Genomic DNA, 16,989 nt, shown 5'->3' on the forward strand with positions numbered 1-16,989 from the left:
AAAAAAAAAAAAAAAAAAAAGAAATGCAGTGCAGCCACTGCTGTGGGAAGCAGCCCAGGCTGAGGTGGTGACATGCTCAGGTTGTCACCCAGGACACCCAGCCCCCAGGCTCCTGTCCTTGCAGCTAGGAGTGTGGCTACTGGGGACAGAGTCCAGTCCCCACCCCATGCCCCTCTGAGCCCCTGACCCAGGCAGTCTCTGATAAACAGCCGCTGCAGGCCACTAGGGTGTCCGCAGACTGTTCCACAGTACTACATAATTCACTCCAACACTCGCTTTTCTTGGTGTGTTACTGGGAGTGAAGGTTTTCTGCTCTGTCTGTGGTGCTGGGGATTGAACCAAGGGTCTTATCATGCTAGCCAAGTGCCCTAACACTGAACTGAAGCTCACTCCTTTTTAAAAATTTTAAGACAGGGCTGGTGAGATGGCTCAGTGGTCTAAAGCAGCTACTTAGAACAAGCTTATCAAAGCACAGGGACCGCGGTTCAATCCCCCAGCACCACATGCCAGCCAGCCCCGCCTCCTGGTGGGCTGAGCTGCCCCCCCCACCACATAAATCAATAAAATAAAAAAAAAAAAATTTTAAGACAGGGTCTCGCTAAGTTGCTTCGGCTGGCTTTGAACTTGTGATCCTCTTGTCTCCCAAGCAGCGAGGATTACAGGTGTGTGCCACCACTGGCCACAGTGGAGGCGTTCTATGCTCTTTCTATGTTGTTTCACTACTAAAGTTAAAATCGTCATGCTTGCTGGTCCCATGTCTATTCTCTGTTTTTAAAATGTTTTCTTACTCTTCCATTTTTATTGTGGTAAAATATATACAATATAAAATTGCCATTTTAGCCACACATTTCAGTGCAATGGGCCACAGCGCTGTCCAACAGCTATTTTCAGCTTCCCCAGTGCTGGGATTACAGGTCTGTGCCATTACGCCTGGACTCGATGGCAGCTCAGTGAGCCTGGGGGTGGGGCCAGTGTGGCAGTGGTACCTGGGATCACACCCAGTGCCCTGTGATTGCCTAAGCAGGCGCTTGGTCTGCTGAGCTATCTCGCTGGCCCTTCTCATTGCTATGTATGTATGTATGTATGTATGTATGTATTTAGGACAGGGTCTACAGGATCTACAGGGTCTCGCTACACAGATCGGACTTGTGGTGATTCTGTCTGCAGCCTCCCAAGCGCTGAGTACATGCCACCACACCCAGGCTCAATCCTCTTCTCAGTGCACCCGGTACGGCAGGCTGGGGATCAAACCCCAGCCACTGTGCCCAGTGCTTTTTATTATGTTCACAAATGGAACAAGGTTCTGAGTTCAATCCCCGGTACCACAAAAAAAAAAAAAAAAAAAGAAAAGAAAATTGAGAGCTGATGGCACTTTGCTGTGTGACCACAACTGCGTATGAGGTCTGTGTGCTCACGAGTGCCTGCAGGCCTTGTTTCCACCACTCGCAAGCCCCCTTCTTCTGATGGGGACTTTAGTCACCACCTGCCCGTGACCTCTGGGAAGAACTCAGTACCCTACAGCCAGTACTCCAGCAGTGGGCTCCTTTCACCTACTGCTGAGCCTGGGGATTCATCCGTTTCTTTGGAACAGGAACAGCACATCTTATTTCCTTGCACTGCAGTTTTTCTGCTATGTAAATATGGCATAATTCATCTGTCTATTCATCGCAGGAAGCTTGAAGTTGCTTCTTGTTTTAGCTACCATGAATACACTGCTATGAGCATTTTCCTACCTTTTGGTAAACAAAGCCACTCACTTCTGCGTGGTGAATCTGGGTCAATGAAGACCGTGTGTGCAGTTTTGAGACTCACATGGTTTCCCACAGACCTGACGTGAACTTACACTCCCGGGCGAAACGAGCTTCTAGTTGCTCTACTCCTCGCCAATACATGGTACTGTCTGCACTTTTATTTTTAACTGTAGCAGAAAATGTCCCCCAACTTGACAGAATACTCCTGCTGGCCAGGTGACAGTTCCTGTTGAGTTCCAGTCACTTTTGTCTCTTAGAACAGCTGTTCATTGTGACACACATAGTAAGAACCAATCAAAGACAGCCAAACATTTCACTTGCTACTCCCCTCGCCCCAAAACAACTCCTTCCTCCCTGGGCCTTCATGGCCTGACGTTTTGGGGAGCAGAATGTCCTGTCCGTGCCCATCCAATGTTAAGTAAACTGGCCTCCAAATCCCGGGTGTTGCTTTGGTGTTTCTGTGTGCCACTGCATAACCATTTCGGTACAGGCGTAGGTATCTTCTTCATATGTATGAACTCTCTATATTCTGAACGCATCTACTCTGCTGGTTACATAGGCTACAGTTTTCCTTGTTTTACTCTAAAAGTAAGCCATAATTTTGGTGGGGTCAAATTTTTCTTTTACTTGCAAAACATGCCCTCGGCCTTCCTTTAGGTCAGCTAATATGAATTTTCTCAGCATCTGTTCACCTGCAAAACCATCTTGATTTGTCTCCCTTCTTCAAAGGCATTTCTTGCTGGCAGACAATCCCAGGCAGGCAGACTGGCTTCTGGCTTCTCTGGCCGCGTCAAGGTCAGCTGCTGCCCGTCTGTGGCTCCTCAGCTGGTAGCGCGCCTCCTCCTCGCTCCCCTTGGTCTTCTATCTCGGCTTGTCCGCACTTCCACCGCGCCAGAGTTTCTTTTCATGTGCTCTGTTTAGCCCCTGTCAGTCTTCTGAAGCTGTGAGTCACTTTTATCTATTGCTCTGAAAATTTCTTTTTGTCTTCTAATAGTGCCACGTTTTCTCTCTTCTCTTGAACACTGATTAAATACGCTACATTTTCTCTTAGAGGATTTCTGTCCTCCACTGTCTTTTCTATCCTTTTTGCCCTCCAGCAGATAACCCACCTTTTAATTCAAGGGTCAGCAAACTTCAGGGACTAAATCCCACCCACCATCTGCTTTTCTAAATAAAGCCTGACTGGCACAGACCCAGGCCCTCTCCCAGTGAACTGTGCGGCTGCTTCTGTGCCAGCCGCACAACTGCGCACAGGACGCACACCAGCAACCTGGCAGGCCTGCAGCGCTCGCTCTGTGGCCCTGGTCCTCTGACTCATGCCCTGCAGAGCTGAGTCTCAGCTGCCCTTAAATACATCCCCAACACCTTTGGTTTGAGTTCCTAAACTACGTTCTTTTCCTAAGTGGTGCTACGTGATTTTCAAAGCTGCTATGACACTTGTCATTTCCTAATCCTAACTAGTATTTTCAAGTTTGTCTTTTTATTCCTAAGAATGTGAGCCACACTGCTCTGCAGTCCAGACTATCTCTGCGAATGTATTCTGAGATTTATTTATTTTGGTGGAACCGGGGATTGAACTCAGGCCCTTGCACTTGCCAGGGAAGTGCTTATTCCACTGAGCCATCTCCCCAGTCCATGTATTCTGAGATTTACTGACTTGAGCTAATAGTTCCGTTTCCCTGTGTGGTTGTGAAGTGAAATTGTGAGAAATAAGGTTCTCAACAATCACCCGTAAGAATGTTCTGTGGCCTCTAGGAAAGTTCCTTTGCTTTAGAGGGGGATGGGCTGCCTTGCCTGCTTTTGCAGGGACCAACCCAGGACCACGGCAGTCTATGCTCAGGGACGGAGCGTGTGAACCGAGTCCCAGCTTAGTATGGGAAGTCTCACTTTTGCATTTCCTACTTTGAGAACATTTTAGTGCTCTCGGTCCCTTTTTTCTTAGGGATATTAAACACAAAAATCCATATTTTCTCAGTTTAGTAAAAGTCCTGAAAGCAGCAGGGTGCTATGCTTGCTCCCAGGCTCCCATTTTTCCATCTGTGTTGGTTTGGTAAAATACACGTTAGCTCATCAAGGCTTTCTACATTTCACCTAATATTTTTTGCTGGCTTTGGCAGAGAACTTGGTGTGAATGACCCAGGCTTGCACTACCAGGAACCGGAAGTCAGAAGTTTCATTTCCTTCTTTTACAGAACACTGAGTAGGGTGGAGCCTACCTTCAAGGGAAACAAGAGCTGATAAGAAGACCTACTGAAGAACTGCAAGAAACACCATGCCTGCTCCCTTTGCCAATTCCTCTTCAGAACTGTGCTCTGCTCTAAGAGCTGCTGGTCCGGAAATAGCAAATCCCATTTCTCTGGGCTCTTGGGGTCCTTGGCACCTACCCAGGATGACTTCCTGAGCCAAGCCTGGCACATGGGTGACCACAGGCTCCACGAGGTGCAACAGCTCCCTGTGCTAACAGGAACTCAAGCTGGAGGCCGGCAGGGCCAGGGCACGCATGTGCTCTCTGCTGCACACTGGTCTCTTCCTACTTTTTTTTCCAAGAACTTTAAATAAGGCTTAAGGATGAGCTTGGCAGCTGCTGGCCTAAGAGAACAAGTGAAGGAAAAACAGAATAGGCAAGGACGTCCAAAGAAGGTCAGTACAGTACCTGGATTCTCTCTAATCTGAAGTAGACAATGCATTCTTTGAGGCAGTGAAGGCTGCTGGGTTTGGACACACAGTGAGTGACATCACACAGGGGAAAATGGCCAATGGTGACACCACGCAGACAAACACACATATTTACCTGGCCAAAGACGGTCCCACCAGTGTTGGCTGCCTGACCAAACACAGAGCTGGTATTATTAGATCCAAAGCCTGGAGAACAAAGGAAACATGAACTCAATTTGGATGGGTCTTTTACAACAGGGAGTATTCTGTACACCAAAAAGGTATTCAGGTGTACAGAATTATTCCACAATATGTCAACTTACAGATAAAGCTTTAAGCGGCACAAGGCTCCCATACACTCCCATTCACCCCGATCACTTATGTCACCTGGCACAATGCTGACACTAAGTCAGTCAGTATGGGCTTCTCAGTGGTGCTAACCCAAGGCTGTTTTTGCACCTGTAGGTGCAAGGTCAACTGTGTCACCTGTGTCTGAGACTGTAAGCTCACAGCAAGCCCAAGCCCTCCTCTGCTCCAAGGGGTGCTGGCCGAGCTGCGAACTCAGGGCAGCTTCTCCCAGGCCCCTGTTCACTGAGTGCTCTCCCTGGCTCTCAACCCCCAGGCCCTTCCAAGGTGGCTCATGTCCCACCCTGCTGGTGGTGCACGGTGGAGATGCATGGCTGCCCAGGTAGGGGAGGCCTACGCCTGTGTGACGGGAGTCTTGGACTGGGTTGAGGCACACTTGCCTGACAGCCTGCCAGGCCTGGGGAGTTGGCTGGCAGCTTCTACGCAGGTGCTGAGTAGAAGCCAGGCCCTTTGGGGTGCTGAGGATGCTGAACTGGTTTGAGGAAGCTCCTGAAGTACTGACTGCAGGGCACTCAGCACTGGACAGAGCCGGTACAGAATCTTGAGCTAGAACGAGGACTCTCCCCACCTGTCACAATTCTGTTAACCCTATCAGCCACACGGGGTCCTGGACTGTTCCTCTTCACTCATGTCCTTAATAACAGAAGTCTAGTATCTCCTTTTTTGTCTTTTTTTTTTGGCGGAACCGGGGATTGAACTCAGGCCCTTGCACTTGCCAGGGAAGTACTTATTCCACTGAGCTATCTCCCCAGCCCCCTCTTTTTGTCTTTTTGAGATAGGGTCTCACTGTGCAGTTTAGACTGGCCGTGAACACACTTCGTAGCCCAGACTGGTCTTGAACTTGCAACAAGTATCCTATCTGTAGACAGGAAAGCAGTTCCTTTCTAATAAAATATGAGCCATTTTCAATTACTGAAGAAATTACTCAGCAGCTACTCATAATCGTGTCTGCCAAGAAATCACTGATCTTGGTTTTCCGTACAGCCTAACAGCTAGCCAATTCCCTTTCCTAATAGACCCATCAGAATGCCAAGCCCAGAAAAGATTTACAAATTAACCTGTCCATTGGTAGCTTTTGGGATAAAAGCAGCTGTTAAAATTGGAGACCTAGGGCCGGCCAAATAGCTCAGCGGGTTAAAGTACCTGCAAGCAGGTGCAGGGGCTGGGGCTTTCATCTCTGGGCCTGTAGTGCCAGCCCCTGTCCCCGGGGCATGCTGAGACAGCAATTGAGACTGGGTGGCAATTGAGACTGGGCATGGTGGCGCAGGCCTGTCATCCCAGATTTTGGGAGGCTGTAAACAGGAGGATCACTACGAGTCAGATCTAGTAGTGAGACCCTGCACACCCTGGAGAGTCTTCCCTAAAATACAAAAAATTAAAAAATGGAGACATAAAAGTACAGTAACAAGTCTTTTCAAAAGACTACTAAAATTTTAAAGTTTATGTTTTAAATTATAACACTGGAAAAGAAAAAAAGAGCCAGCTCCCTAGACATCAGGCACCTGCCAGCAGGCGAGACAGCCTGGAGAACAAAGGGCAGCAGCTTTTCTCGAGGCCCACACACAGTGCCGCCAGAGCTGAGCTTGGGCTCTGCAGACAGGATGGCTTCAGACACAGCGCCCACTATGCACAGCCTCATTTAAAGACGCCTGGTTCCCCCACAGTGCTGGCAGTGGTGCAACAGGCAGCGGGCAGTGCAGAGAGCTTGCTGAGGTGGAGCTGTCAGGGAGGCCGAAGACGCCCCAAAGGCCCCATACACATTTTCTTCATCTTACAGGTTATTAGTTTTTGCTGCTTGTTGCTTCAATTAAAAAAGTTAACACAGGCTTATGGCAAATGTTTCAAAGTGCAGAGGGAGCAAAAGAAAGGCCTTCTATGAGTGCTTACCTGAAGCCTGACTAAAGCTAAAGGCTGAAGAAGCTGCTGTGGAGGTAGTGGCTGAGGTGCCTCCAAAAACAGAGCCACCCTGCCCGAAGCTGGAGCTCTGGCCGAAGACTGGAGTGGTGCTCTGGCCAAAGAGCCCTCCTCCAGTGCTGGCAGAAGACTGCCCGAAGGAGAAGGGCCCGGGGCTGCTGGTGCTGGACGAGGCCCCGAAGACGCCGCTGCTGGTGGACACAGGGGTGGAGGCGGCAGACTGGCCGAAGGCAGGCACTGAGCTAAACCCAGGCTGGCTGAAGGAAAAGCCACTGGCAGGGCTGCTGGTGGCCTGGCCAAAGGCCGGGGCCTGCCCAAATGCTGTTTGGCCGAAGATGGCTGGGCCTGAGCCCCCGAAGGCTGGGCTGCCAAATCCTGAGCTGCTGACCTGCGGTGCCGTGGTTGCTGTGCTACCTGTCTGCTGCCCGAACAGACTTGGCGCCGTGCTGGCTGCCACTTGTCCAAACACAGGGGCGCTGGAGGGGGCTGTGGCTGTGTTGCTGGTGAGCTGGCTGAATGCTGAGCTGGCGCTGGCAACAGGTGGCTGAGGAAAGACAGAGGTGTCGGAGGTGACAGTCCTGAACACGGCTGCCTCTGCAGTGGGGCCTGGAGCACTGCTGGAAGCAGGGACAGAGGTCACAGTCGCAGCCAAGGAGTCTACAGCCACAGGGCCCAAGCCTGGTGCTGTTGCAGGTGGGACAGCAGCCTGCCCAGGTGCTTGGAAGTTGGCAGCAGGTGACACAGCCTCCTCCTTGACATCAGGGCCCCCAGGGGCAGAGGGAGCAGTTTCTGCAGGAGTCCCTGTGAGACTGGCACTCGGGGTGGTCAGGCCGGGGCTGCTGGCTGCAGGCTGCAGAAGAGCGGGCTCCTTCTTCACCAGCTCAGAGGCCTGCAAGGCTGCCTGCGCAGTGGCTTGTGGCTGTGTGGGAGGAGCTACTGCGGGGGCAGAGCCTTCGCTGTTGCCTGGCTTCTCGGAAGAGGCTGGCGATGAGGCCTCCTCTGTGCTCTTTCCCGCGGACATGGGTGGGGAGGGGGCAGGCGCTGAGACCAGGAGGCCACCGAAGGACAAGTTGGGAAACGATGCTGGGAGGGGAGCGGCCGTCGTTGCCACTGGAACAGCGGGTGACAGTGCAGTGTCACTGGTCTGCTGGCTTCCAAATGAAAAGACAGTCTTGCTGCCACTTAATGATGCCCCACTAAAACTGACAGTACCAGAGGGTCCTGCACTGGTGAGTGGCAGACTGCTGAAGATTCCTGCTGAGGAATTGGCTGTGCCTGTGCTCGTGGTAGCCATTGGGGCAGCAGGGCTGGCGGTCCCAGAGGAGGTAGCCAGGGACTCTGCAGGCTTCCCAAGCCCTGGAGAGCTACTGAAGCTGAACCCAGAGCCCACACTAGAAGTCTTGGCCGGATGTGCCCCCATCAGGCTCGGGGAGGGGGACTTACTGGGTGGCTTTGCTGAGTCCTCTACGGGGCCCACACGCAGGCCTGAGAAGCTTCCTAGAGTCTCTCCGGCCAAAGAGCTGGGGAACAAAAGCTCTCCCAGCTTGCTTGGTGCGGCTTCCGGCTTGCTAGAGGCAGTGGGCAGCGTGACCGCTGAAGGAGCCCCAGGCCTGCTGCTGGAGGCCAGGGGCTCCCCTGGAGAGGTGGCAGTGTTTCCTCCAGGAGTGCTGGGAGATGGAGTGAATCCTGAGGGAGTGGTGCTTTCGGGGACAGGCTCGTAAAAAGATTTGCTGCCTCCTCCAAAGGTGAGTGAGTCAAGCTGTTTTGAGTCTTTGGTGGGGGATGCTGCCCCTAGCAAGAGAAAGAAATCAGGAAGTCAGGTGGATTTAGTAAATCCATGGCCTTGGTCTCACACCCTCAATCCAGGACCTCTGGATCTCCTGGAGAACAGGGCTCAACTGCAAAGGGATGTTCTTTTATGTATTTATGGGCACAAAATGTTAATCCCAGATACTTATTTTTTTTAGTATGGTTTTATAAATGTACTTACTGGGGCTCTACTAACCAAGCTATCTTATTACAGGCTTTGTCTTGAGTTGTTTTGGTTTTGGGCCACTGTCTACTAAAGTGTCAATTAAAATGCTTATACACAGTATAAAATTCACTACTGCATTTTATTCCTTTTCTTGTTTTTCCTTCCTGTGATGCTGGCGAATACTCTAACTCTGAGCTATGCCCTGAGTCCTTTTTATTTTTTATTTTAAAACAGGGTCTTGCTAAGTTGGCCAGGCTGGCTCTGAACTTGTGACCCTCCTAACTCAGCCTCCTGAGTAGTTGGGATCACGTGTGCACACCACTCCACCAAGCTCCCTATGCTTTTTGACAATGACTTTGTTCCTCTCCAATCTTTTTACTTCATGAAATTATTCTCCCTCTAGAAAGTGAGAGGAGGGAAATGATGCGCCAATGGTGTTCTGCCACACCTAAGTGGCAAAGGTTGAAAGAAAGTCTAAAAATTTCTGCTCTAGAAATGCATGAGATTGCCAATGTTGTAAGAAGCCTGCTTAGATCAGGGTTAAAATGCCTGCTACGCTCTCAGGCCCCTGATCTTCCAGACTTTGAGAAGAGCTGATGTCACCCGGAAACCCTAGCACACAGCTGGGCACAGAACGTACCTTGTAGCATCAGCTACTACTGAGGCTCAGGCAGGAGGACCACGTAGCTCTGCCTGGCCAGGATTCTATCTCATAATTTTTACAAAACTAAAATAAATTCCTGACATTTTTAGGCCTAACTGGGCTCTTTGTGTGTTGTATGTGGTACTGGGGACTGAGCCAGGGCCTCATATAATGTAGACAAGTGTTCTACTGGGTCATATCCTGAGCCCAAGAAGATTTGCTGAATGAAAGAATAAAAGATGGTCACTGGGCTATTTATACCAGAACACTGTGGAAATAACCAACACAGTAGTTGGAGGACTGGATGAAGTGTGGAATATCTAACAAGAATTGTGATGCAATTAAAAATGATGTCATATTTTTAATACTGGAAAATTCATACATTATGGTAACTGAAAAAGTAGACAAAATTCCCAGGAGGAAATGTAATAGAACTGGTGATGCACATCTGTAATTCCAGCACTGAGGAGGCTGAGGCAGGAGGACTGCCACAAGTTCAAAGCCAGCCTAGACCACTAAGTGAGTCTAAGACCAGCCTGAACTACAGGGCTAGACCGTGTCTCACCCCCCCCCAAAAAAAAAAAACCCCTAGAAGTGAAATTACTGAGGGTACACAGTATAATTCTAATACCTTTATGTCTTTTTATATTTCTGTGTTTTCCTCAAAAGGAACTTTATTTTTACAAATGAATGTGTGAACTTAAAAGAAGAAACAAAAACCCAAAAATTAAAATAAAGAAAAATCAGGGGAGTGAAAACACAGAAAAAAAAAAAAATTAGTTAAGTTGAAAACAGGAAGGTACTTAAGACACAGGCACTGTTTTTCACATGCCTTTGAATTGTTGTACACATTAAAAAATGCTGTTTTTAAAGCAGGATCTAGTTAATTCATCTGCAGACAAATGGATATAACCTGAGACCATTACATAAAGTGAAATAAACCCGAGACACATGCTTACGTATCCCCCTGGCTTTTCTTACATCAGGAACCCTAAGTATATACCAATTAAACAGTACAACCAAACCCACTGTAATGGCTCGTCAACAGCACAGATGGGCCAGCATGTTTGCTGCCATGTGACCAGGTGAGACAACTCCAGTCTTTTATTTCTGTGTTACTATGTCTGTCTTACCCCACAAAATCACTCCACAAACTGATGGCATTTTAAATTACAGACAAAAAAGATGGAAAAAGGCCATTTTTTTTGGTCTTTTTGAGACAGTTTTTTTTTTTTTTAATGTATTTTTAAAAATATATCTATTGCAGGGTCTCACTATGCAGATCAGACTCGTAGTGATCCTCCTGTTTTCAGCCTCCCCAGTGCTGGTATTATAGCCTTGTGCCACCACAGCTCAGTGTGCTCCAGGGTCTGGGCTGGCACAGCATGTGGGACCTGGACATATTTTTTTTAAAAATTATTTATTTATTTTTATTTATTACATTTATTTATTGTGTGTGTGTGGCCAGCTCAGCCCACCAGGGGGCGGGGCTGGCTGGCATGTGGTGCTGGGGGATCGAACCGCGGTCCCTGTGCTTTGCCAAGCTTGTTTCAAGTAGGTGCTTTAGACCACTGAGCCATCTCTCCAGCCCTGGACATATTTTTAATGCACATCAACACCAAAATTACAGCAGAAACTGCAAGCAAAAGCCAGGATTATTAAAATGTCATCACATCTGTACAAAAATAACCTGGTGTTCAGAGGAATACAAAAGTAATGCCATGCAACGAGACTGTACCTTGTGTGGCAGTGAAATTAGAAGATGGTGTTGGTGCAATTATCCCAAAATTGAAGCCAGTCCTAGCAAAGAGAAAAAAAGTTAACAAAAGAGTCAAACCCAAGGCACAAAACCGCCCTTTCAATATTCCCCTTCAGAATTTTGAACCCAACCTGCCCTTATTCAATATAAGCTTCTCTAAGGTGCTCAGGGCTCTCCCAGGTCTCCAGGAGGGCCAGGCGATGTGACGGGGCAGAAGGGTGCAGCCAGCAAGGCCCTAGGGGAAGCCTGGAGGTCTGGCTGGACAGTTAGCCATGAAAAGCACACGGCAGTAGTGGGGACACTGGGAGCATGCTCAGGAGTGGAGGCTGAGTGGAGGGCCTGCCTGAGTGTGTGGTGGGTGGGCCGTGGTGGAAAGAAGTCTGGAAAAACATGAGTGGCTGGATTAGGGGGATGCTCGAACCCCACCCCTGGGCCGAGGGCAGAGCAGGAGAGCCCCATGTCCCAAAGGGGGACTCTGATTAGAACGGGCCAGCAGCACTGCCTTTGGCACTGGGACAGAGCCCGGCATTCTGGGCTGGGAGGATCTGTTTAGAACTCGCCCACTCCTTTCACTTCCTGTACATGCTCCTTACACACCAGGGACAGATCTCACAGCCAAAGGAGGAGATTCAACACAGATGTGGGCCAGAATGGATGAGTCACCGTAACAAAAGCTTGAAGAGTAGATTTTAGACTAAATAAGAGTTTTAAAATATAAGGGGCTGGGCTGAGGATATAGTTCAGTGGAATAAATACAGTAAGGATTAGATTTTATTACCCATGGTTGCCCTCAAGATAAGAGTAAGCACTTCATCGTACACAGAGAACAACTCTGTCTCTGCTGGCAGCCTCAGTCTTGGTGAGGCATCCCTAACCAGGGCAAGCCAGCCTGCAAGCTTCTGGTGTGCTCTACAACGGGGAGAGGAGTAACATGTTGCAGAAGGCAAGATGCACCACCAGCACGTGCGAGGCAGCTGGCACCCTCAGCACCGGCTAAACTGGCGCCTAATTACCTTTGCGGAGTAGAGAGCTGGATGCACAACAAAGAATCCGTGGAGCACAGAGCTTCCTCCTTCAACCCTAATGCCCACTTTTCTCTCATGTGAGGTGGAGAAGAAAGAATCGTGGATGGTTGGGAAAGGGACAGCGCCAAGAAGACTTCAGTGAGAGGAGTACTCTGCATGCTCACAGAACCTGAAAGTGACAGATCTGCCCAGAGGTTCTGACCTCAGCTGCAGCCTGACTGCAACAGTGTGGGGACGGGGACCCCAGCAGGGCTTGGTGCTTTCAACGCAAGTATGACCTGGGAACCTGAGGTGCAGAAGACATTCTCGCTTCACAGGATGACTCAACTTTACCCATACGGCCATGACTGGCTTTAGAAACATAAAACAGAAATAGATTCTCCATCTCTACAGAAACCACAATTTTAAATGGTTTTTCTTTTGTTGCATGCTTGGTGCAGTAAAACCACCCTAAGTGTCACATCCAGTGTCCCAGGAGTGTCAGCATGAAGCTATCTCAGTTTACAAACCAGACTACTTGCACAAGTGACCAGACTACAGTGCAGGCTACTGAAATCTTCTGCTTGATTGACATCAGAAGGCCGGGCTACCACCAATCTCAGTCGCTATGTTAGTGGAGGGGTAGAGCTGTGGCCAACACCCCAGATCAGCGTGTGCATGGGTGCGCACACAGCTCGGCCAGATGTAAGAGCTGGGAAGGCGATGTGTCCAGTACTGACCCTGATGGTGCGAACGAGAAAGGCTTGTTGCACTGCCCCGTAGCAGTGGGAGTCGAGGTCACCACTGTGTCTGCCCTGGCTGGTCCAGGCCCTGAAAGGAGGGAAAACATCTATCAAGCACCATTCCAGCTTGCACACTTGTCCAGAGCTCCGCCCCGCAGGAACCCTGGGAGAGCGCATGCGGTGGACTTAGCTCCCAGGCTCAGAGCTGGCTCCTCTGCTCTGCCAGAGTTAACTCCCATCAGAGGACAGCAGGGTCTCCTTTTTGGGAAAGAGCAAACAATGCCAGTGCAGCCCAAGAGGAAAGCTGCAAAAGAGCAGTCCTCAGATTTTATGCTGTAGGAGAGTGCTTCTACTGTAGACTAACTGATGTAAATAGACAAACACACGTACATGTTCACATATATGGGTGTATACAGCCACATATATATGGCTTTAAATGAGTTCCACTTAACACACTGAAGGAATGTTGGGTGTGGTGGTGCACACCTGTAATCCCAGCTCTCAGGACAATGATACAGGAGGATTGTTTCGAGTTCAAGACTAGCCTGGGCTACAAAGTGAGTTCAAGGCCAGCCTGAACTACAAAGCAAGACCTTGTCTCAAAAAGACAAAAAAATATGGGGCTGGGCAGATAGCTTGGTGGTCTAAGTGCCAGCTTGGCAAATGCAAGGACCCGCATTCAATCCTTGGTACCGAATACCGTGCCAACCCCAGACAGCGCTCGCCACCGAAACCAGGTGTGGTGGTGCATGCCTATAATCTCAGCACTGGGGAGGCTGAGACAGAAGGATCACTATACTCTGAGCTGTGTAGTGAGACTCTGAACCCAATAAATAAATTAATTAAAAACCACCCCCAAGCCCCCAAAAAGCTAGGCATGGGGATGCATGCCTTCACTCTCAGCATTTGGGAGGCTGAGGCAAAAGGACTGGCGCAAGCTCAGGCACCTGGCTACATACATAGCGAGACCCAGCCTCAAAAAAAACAAAACAAAGCACCCCCCTAAAAACCCCAAATAACAACAAAAAGCAATACACTGAAGGGAAAAAAAATCCAAAGAAAAGTAGGTTAACATGCTAAACATTTCTGAACAGTGACTTCATATATACTATCCTTTATGTTTTTCAATGTTTTAACATTTACTTATTTGTTTTAAAAAATTTAATAAAAGTTTTCTTTTCTCTAAGTTATAGAGGTAGTACACGATCACTATAACTTAAGGAAGCGTAGAAAGTTACAGTACAAATCATCACCTTCCTTTGGTTCAACTTCCCCCTAATTGCTAGTTTGAGGTATAATTCTCAATATTTTCCCTCTTACTCGATTTTAAATGGGTGTGTGACACAGTGTATTTAAAGAGCCCCCCAAAATAAAATGCCCAAATCAAGCCAAACCAAACAATCCTAAGAACAAAATATGCTTTCTTTCAATGAATGTGGGGTGGCCATAATAAAGAGATGCCAAGCTGCTGGGATCAAATGCAGTGTGCACGGCGCATCCAGGCAGCTATGCCTGCAACCGGGAGCGTGAGAAAGAACCCTGGAGAGGTCGGCAGCACCTGGGAGCACAGGGGAGCCACACCGAGAGCCCTGGGTGGCTGCTAAAGGGGAGGCAGCAGGGTACCAGGCTGCAGAGGTGCAGGCATTTACTGCACCAGGGAGGGGCTCAGAGGACATAGCCTAGAAGGTCAGTATAAACAGGACCCCTGCTTTTGTTTCGAAAACAATTTAGTAGCCTTGAGATACACATAAAATGGCTAAGGGCTATTATCACGGAAAGATGCAGTTTTCAGGGGAGCTCTCATCTCCAATTCCGATCTCTACAACACAGGTTTCCTCATGCCTCTATGACGGTTTCTATCCTTCAGTCTTCCCGCCCCTTCCCTCCCTCCCTCCTCCTTTTGCCGTTCTAGGGACTGTGCATGCCACACAAGCCTCTCACCATGGAGGTATGCTGCCAGTGCTGATGCACGTAGCTTTGTAAGACATAATAAAAGTACTTCCATTACTAATAAAAGAGCCATTCAGCAGAGCTTTTAGAAATGCTAAAAAAGAATTTTCTACAAACTCAGAATTTTTCAGGGAAGATTTCCTCCCAAAAGCAAACGCTCTTTCTACAATCTCTGATTCTCCAGCGAATGAAAGCACAAACACAGGGCAATGAAGGCCTTCACCACCACCACCAGCGCTGATGCTCACAGTGCTCTTTGTCACACGGCCGCTTATCCACACATGAAACCAGGTCCCTTAACTTCAGGAGGAGAAAGGGCTCTCCAGGGCGGTCCTTGAGAGAAGTGAGGGTTATATCACCGTTCTAAACTATCAGCAGAAAACAGACATGCGTTCCTTAGTTTGACTCCTACGTCACTCAAGCCTTAGTCCCCAGGTGCTAGGTGCTACTGCGGCTCTGCATTAAGCTGAATTCCATGGTGGCTTGTACAAGAATGGTTTTCTTCGGAGTGCAAGGAGTATTTGCTGACAGTAACCCTGACAGCCGAGGAAAATGCTCTGGCCGGCGCAGAAAGCCAGCATCACCACACGACTGAGCAGCACTTGTGGGACCAGGGCAGTGACTGTGGGACCTTTTAGATGCGACCTGCTTGAGGCCTCGAGGTCAATCAAGCTGCAAGCCAGAGTCCCGAGTGCAGCACCAACGCAGACCCAAGGCCATACAGTCACTGGGGCGGAGTCCTTTGAGCCAGACTAGAGGAGGGCTACGGGAACAGAGCCCAGAGCGGACACAAAGGAGCACCCATGTGAAAAGCAGTGCTTCCCTTCGGGTCAGGCAAGCCAGCCAGTCAACACTCACTGTGAAGCTAGTTTACCAAAGAACAGTTACAGCTGAGTGAGCATCGAGCCAGGCTGAAAAGGCCTGTCACACTGACTTATTATAGAACCCCAGCTCTGAGACCTTCCACTAACAAATCCATTTTCTTTTGTACTAGCTTTTAATGTAGCAGGTATTTATTTATTTATTTATTTATTTATTTATTTATTTATTTATTTATTTATTTTGTGTGTGTGTGGCCAGCTCAGCCCACCAGGGGATGGGGCTGGCTGGCACGTGGTGCTGGGGGATTGAACCGTGGTCCCTGTGTTTTGCTTAGCTTAGCTTGTTCTAAGTAGGTGCTTTAGACCACTGAGCCATCTCACCAGCTCCTGTACTAGCTTTTGAACTGTCTGTGAGCCAGGGAATTTTTATTTCTTTTAGAGGAGATGCTGCAATACTCCTAACCCTCCTCACAAGGCAGAAGACATGCTACTGCTCCTTCCTAGGGAAACAGCTTCAACAAAGGTTTTCCCCTGCCAGTCTGAAGTTTTTCAAACTCAACTCAAAATTTCAGAAGCTACTGAATGGCTCACTCATGTCCTAGAAATCCTCCCTCAGCTGAGGCCTCCCTGGTATGACCTTTGAACTTGATTTCCTGTGTTTACCACCCAACTGCACACAGCAAAACTTGTTTAGGTGTTTCTGCAATAAAACAAGAATGCGAACTGACCTGAGCCTTTATCAGCAGGTGACAACTGAGTGGGCACTGGCGGCGGCCCAGATGCCTTCAAGGAATTCATCAGAGACCCCTGTGATAGAACACAAGAAAATATTTTTGGTAAACCATGGAGCCCATTTGGATGAAGGGAAAAGGACAAATGTAAATAAACTAAGCAAGCATAAATATGTTCATTTAGCTTAATTACCAAAAAAAAAAAAAGGGAAGAAAGCAAGTCTGAATTTAAGTTATCCACCAGTAAGGTCCCCCTGAGGACAGAGAGGGCAGGCTGAGTCTACCTGTGTCAGGAAGGCTGCCAGGCCTGTCCAGTTTAGAGCTGTTTTCCCAGTGCCTAGCACAGTGCCTGCCTCACAAAAGCCTCTGGAATATTTCTCAGGTGAACAAGTGAATGGGCAAGGTGGGCAATGTTCTAGCCCTCCATGAATTTACAATAGGTTTATAAGCAAAACTGTGCTCTCCATCTATAGCTAGTGTTCTCTCACTTGTCAGCCACAACGTATGCTTCTCCTGTGACCTCCAGGGGCAAGTGTTAAATTCTTATGCGTTATGGCTGAAAATATATGGCGATGTTCATTTAAAAGAAATTAATTATTACAGTAAAAGAAATGGGCTGGGGATACAGCCTAGCGGTACAATGCCTGCCTGGCAAGTGTGAGGTCCTGAGTTTGAGT

The 16,989-nt window shown here is 48.7% G+C and overlaps 1 protein-coding gene across 4 annotated transcripts in view; it reads right to left on the reverse strand.

Annotated features, from left to right (window-relative positions):
- Nup214 (nucleoporin 214) overlaps nt 1-16,989 on the reverse strand; it is an 80,269-nt gene that overhangs the window by 18,390 nt on the left and 44,890 nt on the right. For 3 of the 4 annotated variants that reach the window (XM_023700313.1, XM_004640444.2, XM_023700311.1), the window contains exons 26-30: nt 16,310-16,388; nt 12,808-12,898; nt 11,043-11,104; nt 6,660-8,477; nt 4,543-4,613 (exon numbers count right to left, since the gene is read on the reverse strand). In XM_023700313.1, the coding sequence (XP_023556081.1) occupies nt 4,543-4,613; nt 6,660-8,477; nt 11,043-11,104; nt 12,808-12,898; nt 16,310-16,388 (2,121 nt within the window). Of the gene's footprint in view, nt 1-4,542; nt 4,614-6,659; nt 8,478-11,042; nt 11,105-12,807; nt 12,899-16,309; nt 16,389-16,505; nt 16,828-16,989 lie in introns of those variants that run through there. The other variant, XM_023700314.1, reaches the window with a different exon arrangement.

This window comes from Octodon degus, unplaced genomic scaffold (assembly GCF_000260255.1).
Source record: "Octodon degus isolate 3935 unplaced genomic scaffold, OctDeg1.0 scaffold00123, whole genome shotgun sequence".
NCBI classification, from domain to species: domain Eukaryota; kingdom Metazoa; phylum Chordata; class Mammalia; order Rodentia; family Octodontidae; genus Octodon; species Octodon degus.